The following is a 7446-nucleotide window of genomic DNA, read 5'->3' as shown; positions in this document are numbered from 1 at the left end:
AGCTCTGCTATGAGATCAAGTGGTGCAATCTTATGATGTTTTACTTTTGTCACTTTTGTGTAACTGATAAACAAGTACAATATGTAAACTATGTAAGTGTGTATATTCAATGTATGTCACTTGTAATGATATGTTTCATTCATATTCAATTGTTATGGTACTACACATTGAAGTCAACCGCCCCCGGACGTTTTCGTCGTCCTGGTTCAGGGGTGTGACATCCAGTAGATTGTAGGCTCAGTGGAGAGGTCCAGCTGTTATAGGCCTTGTGAGGCGGTCTAGTAGATTTTAGGCTTAGTAGAGCGGTCCAGGCACAATGCAGGCCTTGCAAAGCGGTCCAAGTAGACCGAATGCTCATGTGTACATGCATTGTATGTGTATTGTTGTATGATGTATTTTGGGAGGGAACTCATTAAGCTTTGACTTACAGTTGTGGATTAAATGTTTTTCAGGTAGTTATCGGATGGTGAAGACGAGACTGTACACACGCGCGTCAGTTATTTCATGATTCGCGAGTCCGTAATGTTTTCCTTATACTCTAGTTTTGAATTATGATTTATGAACAAAGGGTTTAACTCAAAAGTAACTTCATCAAAACGGGTGTGTATGCTCTTTTAAAAATGAAAAATTTTACTATGGTTTTTGAGTGTTATGCCTCCACTTTGAACTTTGTAAAATGTCAGTTCCCTCCCTCCATTTTCAAAACGTATGTATCCCCTATAGTCTATGTTTCAACATGAATTTTTTTAACATTTTCGTGATTATTTTTATGTACGCTATGAGTTCAGTATAATATATTTTTGATTTTTTGAACTTCCATTTGTTAACTAAAAAAAACTTACTTTTATGTACATCTTGGTATAAATTTCAGTTCCTTTACGTTTTTGTTCTTATTTTTATGTGCATTTTGTATGTATGAATTTGATCACATATAATACATTTTCATTGGATGGTATATATTGGAGTTAGTCATACCAACAAATACCACAGTACCTAACTTTTATCAATCAATATAATCATCAAAATTCAACTTATAAAACGGATTTACAACACCAAGATCTTGTTATAAAGTCATAAAGGCCTGGTACCAATTTCATAGTATATGTTTATAATCGGGTAAAGATCCAAACCCAAGTCTAAAGGCCCAATACTCTTACTCTTCAGTCTCCGGTTCATTACTCCAGTCTCCATAACGACCCAGGCCCAATTGATACATATTAATACAAGATGTACCACACGCTTCATCATTTGTACATTTCTGAGATTTTCCATTTACGTGTGTCCGGTGGGTGCGAGCCATAACAAACAGAATGACCACCGCACATCTCTCCGACACCGTTATCCGGCCAATTTCCGGCCATTACGTCGCTAACCGGAGACTAAAACCACCGAAAAACTCAATTTTCTTCATCAATCATTCCAGACACAGAAGCTTAGTGTATAATAGAACTCATACAACTCGCATTAGACTGAGTTTAGTAGAACAAATCCCGCCAAAATCCTCGAAAGTCGACGTTGAACAGTTGGTGAATTTTTTGTACGAGGACCTCCCACATCTATTCGATGATCAAGGAATTGATCGGACGGCTTATGACGAACAGGTCAAGTTTCGGGATCCGATTACGAAGCACGACAGTATAAGCGGATATTTGTTCAACATCTCGATGTTGAAGCTGGTGTTTTCCCCCGATTTTCAGCTCCATTGGGTCAAACAGGTATCTAAACACATAGAAATTTAACGCAATTGCATAATCGGGCATTAATATCAGCTTTTAATTGCTAAGTACGCATTGATTCTGTAGTAAATCTGAAATAAACATCATTCTATATCAAAATTTGAACTGAGAAGTATAATTTAAAGTGACCTCTTTGTCTCTGAACTCAGAAGAGTAATCCCAATTTTGAAAAAATGAACAATAAAATCACCAGTAGAAGTAATTAGATCTTCTCTTCTTTGTGTATAGACAGCACCTTACGAAATAACTACAAGGTGGACAATGGAAATGACATTCTCACTCCTACCATGGAAGCCATTGTTGGTTTTTACAGGAACTTCAGTTATGGGCATCAATCCAGAAAATGGAAAGTTCTGCAGTCATGTGGTACACTCACTTTTCTTCCCTACTCTCAAACACACATCATTCTTGCAATATTTATCGCTTCATTAGCTTCTTTTTATCAACTTCACAGGACTACTGGGATTCTCTTAAGAACAATGAGTACTTCTCTATGGAAGGTCTTGTGGATTTAATAAAACAGGTATCTACATTTTTCACTGTTTATACTTTATTCATACACTCAAAGATTCAGCGTCTGTTTCTTTTTTGTTTCATCCATACAGCTTCGGATCTACAAGACTCCAGATTTGGAAACACCCAAATATCAGATACTCAAAAAAACTGCAACTTATGAGGTTTGTTGATCCTTTGAGCTAGAAATTATGCTAATTCAAGAAAATATAATTTATTCTTCTTAATCACATTTACTAAAAGTGATTATCCAGGTACGAAAATACAGCCCCTTTGTAATTGTTGAAACACAAAGCGATAAGCTTGCTGGGTCTACAGGATTCAATGATGTAGCTGGGTGAGTTTTCGGTTATTCCAGCAAGTTTTTTTGACCCAAATTTACTATCTTGTCCTTTACCATATTTGATTTGGGTCATCAAGGTGTTCCCATTTTGTTACTATTGAAGGGTATTTAAGACATTTTAAACCTCACCGATGTTAATAGATTGAAATTTACACACTTTGCAGGTATATATTTGGGAAGAACTCAAGAGAGGAAAAGATAGCCATGACTACTCCGGTTTTCACTCAAGCATTTGATTCAGAAATGTCCAAAATGTCTATTCAAATTGTTATTCCATCGAATAAAGATTTGGGAAGGTAAATAAAGGGTTGTTTGGTAACCTCTGAATGATTCAGAGCCATGAATGATTTAGAGGCTCTGAATCAAAACATGTGGGTAAATGACCATTTTACCCTTGTGTCTAACTGTTTGTTTTTCGTTCTCTAGTTTGCCGAATCCTAACAAAGAAGAAGTTGGTTTGAGGAGCGTTGAAGGAGGGTTTGCTGTTGTATTAAAGTTTAGTGGTAAACCAACAGATGATATTGTTCGTGAAAAAGAAAAATTACTGAGGTCTAGTCTTATTTCCAATGGTCTAAAACCTAAAGATGGATGTTTGCTAGCGAGATACAATGATCCTGGTCGAACCAAAAGTTTTATGATGGTAAGCTCTTTTTTCGATACATTGAATAAAAACTGTTCAGTTCAATTATTCTTCCAGCAACCCTGCACAGTAGCCTGTTAGGTGGTTGGCATATGTTTGTTGTTACATATTGGTAAAATTGGTATATTGTTTCTTTATCTATGTTTTATAACAGTAACAATAATTTGATTTCTTTTTTTTGAATTTTGGAATGAAGAGGAATGAGGTTCTGATTTGGCTAGAGGAATTTTCGTTGGACTAGTGTGGTTGCCTTCACGTCTTGGAGGATTGATGTTTACAAGATTTTGTATGTTGATGAAGTTTGATGCACATCGTATATTATGCTCACATGTAAAAACAATTCGAAAATGAATATATTGTAGCACTAGAAAAGTGATTATTTTCATAATTATTATTTTCTTTTGTGATATAATTAGAATTTTTGCTTAGTTATACAAATATCATCTAAATACAGAGTAATTTTTATTGTTACGGTCTAATAAATTTCCATATATTTATCCAAATACAAAATGTGTTTCATGCAATGCTAAAACTTGGAGGATTTTCAAAGTACAACACCATAGCAAAAAAAAAACACAACAGTATAATGCAAAGCAATCATCATGTCTTTCATTTTGTTGCAAATCAAAGATTGATCACAAAATTTTATAACCAATAAACAATTTAGATCTTCATGAATCGAGATAAATCAATTCATGGCATAAAGCTTGAAAGTGTAAAAATTTTAGTTGCATTTATTACATGGGACAAGATTTTTCTAAAATCTAAAGCAAGTTTCAATGACAATAACAAGAAAGGTATTTCGCCTTTTCCTTGGTGGGTCCCAGTTCAATGCATGACGAACACAGTAAGAACAATGCACCATTTCTAACAAGAACACAAGAGTAACCATTAACCAACAAACACAGCCTCAAAAATGGAAGCAAAATGAATTCATCATAATCCTAAAACAAATACCCCAAACCTCTTTAGATTAGACATATGATGAAAACAAAAACAGCCATTGAAACCAACTATTAACTAGAATTAATCATATCACTAACATGTGTTCTACTCTTTAGCCGATTTGTTGATGAGTGATTTGTGGATATGAGGAATGACTCCACCACCAGCAATGGTTCCTTTGATCAGAGTATCAAGTTCCTCATCACCTCGAATTGCAAGCTGTAAATGCCTTGGAGTAATACGTTTCACTTTAAGATCCTTACTTGCATTCCCAGCAAGCTCCAGAACCTCAGCAGTCAAATATTCCAAAATCGCTGCAGAGTAGACCGCTGCTGTGGCCCCCACCCTCCCGTTGGCAGTAGTCCTTTGTTTCAGTAACCGATGGATTCTCCCAACCGGAAACTGCACTTCACACATTCACCATCACAAAACATGATAAGACAGAACAGGTTGTACTGTGTCTAACGTGCATTTGACTTTGACCACAACTAATGTCAACGCAACAAAGATTGTAAATTTTTGTCCCACACAAAAATGTGGAAGAAGGCGAGACAGGGACTCGCTCTCATCCCTTGTATGTGTAAAAGACATAAATGCCCTTCTCATCCACATCATCAAAAATAGCCCCAGAAAGCTTGTCGTGTTCTCCTTTGTCCAATCTTTTTTAACAAATGCAGCCTTCGGCTGCATTTGTTACATGGAATGGGACTAGAGGAGATTGGACAAGCTTTCTAGAGATATTTTCGATGATGAGGATGAAAAGGGCATTTAAGTCTTTTACACATACAAGAGATGAGAGCGAGTCCCTGTCTAGCCTTCTTCCACATTTTTGTGTGGAACAAAATTTTACAATCATAGTCCCATTGGCATCGCTCGAGGTCAAAGTTCAATGCAGGTAAAACATGAAATTTCAGATTCCACAGTTTGATTCCAGCTAAAATTCTAATAATCTTCAAGATACAGGAAAGTTATACAACAAATAACTATAAATTCATTATATTTCTATCATAATAAAGTTATTATAGCTAATACTCCTAATAGTATAATCATAAAGATAGTTCATTGTCTATACATAAACAGGTAGGTGTAAAATCTGACAACAGGACATGCATTCGTCGTTAGTAGATTATTAAATCTAATTTGTTAGGTGAGGAACAGTAGTAATCATTCATTTTCGTTGGTCCAACCATAAAAACTTTCCTGGACCCTTTATTTAGCAAAAATAGGGTTTATACACGGTGAAACAAAATTAAACAACCATATGTGAACCAAACAGCATTCATAATCACTACTTGATTACCTAAAATCTACAAATCAAGAAGCAGTTACGAACAAAAGTTGATATAAACACATAAAACATAACGTTACATCCAAAATCGCACAGATTACAGACAGAAACACGCACCTGGAGACCTGCGCGAGAAGATCGAGAGGTAGGTTTCTTCTTATCCTTGTCTTTATCTTTGTTGAGGGCGGCATTCTTGCCCATAATCAAACCTTTAGCTCCTTTGCCCGACATTTTTCACTCGACGAAAAGGAAAATGGAGTTTCGGGTGTGAAATTGAAGGGAACGGAGAGGGATTTTGACGGAGGGAAGGAGGAGAAATGGCGAATCGGAAGACGGTCGAGTTGTGTTTATAGACACAAAACAAATGACAATGCTTCGGTTCCACTCTATTTCATTTAAGAAAAATTACACTTCTATCCCTATACTATAACACGTGTACAGGTTTGGTCCTCACCTTAAATATGGATAACGACTTCAAGAATTTTCAATTTTCACATTTATTCAATAAATTTTTTTTTAATGTTTGATTTCCCCATTAATTATTTAACACTGTTCATATTTTATTCTTATGGTCGTTTACAACCGATCATAAATGTAAAATATGAGCACTTTCAAAATAAGTTATAAGTAAATCTAAGCGCAAAAAAAAATTGAATGTCTAATTCATGTGAATAAAATTAAAAGTCTGTTACTCTTTGAAATCATTATCCATTTTAAGAAAAATCAATAAATCTAAAAATATGTTTAACTAATAAATAAGTGCTTTTGAAAACTATTATGACTTATTCACCCAAAATAACTATAAAATGATTATAAGTTAATCCAAACACTTAAAAATAAATAAATAAACAAAAAAACCCTTATTAACTTACATTTAATCTAAATATTTTTGAAAACTTTTTTTTCATCATATAATCTAATAAACATTTTTATCAAAAATGTTTATTAATGTAACGACCCAAAAATCAAGGGTAAAATTTTCATTTTTCATTATAGTCAAAACACATATTTCTTTTAAATCCAAGCTTTCCAAAAACATTACTACTTAAAAACATTTATCAGAGTTCATCCCAAGATCAAATATTGCGGAAAACACGGGTGTGTGCGATGCGATCAAGTCGGACCCTTCCTTTCCAAACCAATGATGCCTGAAACCATAAACAAAACTGTAAGCATGAAGCTTAGTAAGTTCCCCAAAGCATACCCCACATAATCTCATAACCATATCAATCGTGTAAGACATGCATATCAACATATAAGGATGCCATGGAAACCCTCCAAGGTTTTACACACATAATCACATAAACTGTATCAACTACACAAGTCATGCATATAAGCATATAGGGATGCCCTAGAAACCCTCCAGGGTCTTACTCTGGGTGTCATGGGAACCCCCACATGGTCTTAGCCCAATGTCATATAAATCATACATACAAACATATAAGGATGACTTGGAAACCCTCTAATGTCTTACTTCGGGTGCCATGGGAACCCCCACATGGTCTTAGCCCAATGCCTCGGGAACCTCCCGAGGTCTTGACTAAGGATGTCATGGAAATCCTCCAAGGTCTTACACCCTAGTGCCTCGGGAACCCTCCGAGGTCTTTATTGAGGATGCCATGGAAACCCTCCAAGATCTTACACCCAAGTGCCTCGGGAACCCCCGAGGTCTTCCATGCAAGTATCACAAAAAAAACTAGCATATCACATACCACATAATCAACTAGCATACCACATAGCACAATATCAACTAGCATACCACATAACACATAATGGAACGGCCTTGGTGCCTTCGACCCATTGGTATGGTGAGGAGACTCACCTCACACTGCCAAAGTCCCGTGGATAAAACTTTAGTTGCTGGTTGATAGATTTCCGAACTGTCAACATCAAAACAACACCTAATTAATAAATGGGTTCCAATACATAACCATAAGTCCATGCTTAGGGTAAAAATATTACTTTACCCCCAACCTGGCTT

At 35.7% G+C, this 7446-nt stretch overlaps 2 protein-coding genes across 2 annotated transcripts; one reads left to right on the top strand and one right to left on the bottom strand.

The window, feature by feature from the left end:
• Positions 1-1238: 1238 nt before the first annotated feature.
• Positions 1239-3620, top strand: HBP5 (SOUL heme-binding family protein). Its single transcript, XM_079001814.1, has 8 exons — positions 1239-1715; positions 1965-2102; positions 2191-2259; positions 2342-2413; positions 2504-2586; positions 2757-2888; positions 3019-3232; positions 3429-3620. Exons 1-8 carry the CDS (start codon positions 1311-1313, stop codon positions 3471-3473), a joined length of 1158 nt encoding a protein of 385 aa, XP_078857940.1. The 5' UTR covers positions 1239-1310; the 3' UTR covers positions 3474-3620.
• Positions 3621-4096: 476 nt separating this feature from the next.
• On the bottom strand, positions 4097-5824 carry LOC145053721 (putative histone H2A variant 3). Its single transcript, XM_079001813.1, has 2 exons — positions 5583-5824; positions 4097-4579 (listed from the first exon to the last, which is right to left on the bottom strand). Exons 1-2 carry the CDS (start codon positions 5694-5696, stop codon positions 4283-4285), a joined length of 411 nt encoding a protein of 136 aa, XP_078857939.1. The 5' UTR covers positions 5697-5824; the 3' UTR covers positions 4097-4282.
• Positions 5825-7446: the final 1622 nt, after the last annotated feature.

This window comes from Lactuca serriola, chromosome 5 (assembly GCF_051521515.1).
Source record: "Lactuca serriola cultivar US96UC23 chromosome 5, Lser_US96UC23_V15, whole genome shotgun sequence".
NCBI classification, from domain to species: domain Eukaryota; kingdom Viridiplantae; phylum Streptophyta; class Magnoliopsida; order Asterales; family Asteraceae; genus Lactuca; species Lactuca serriola.
Note: the sequence above shows the minus strand (reverse complement) of the source record. Positions and strands in the feature narration are given on the sequence as shown.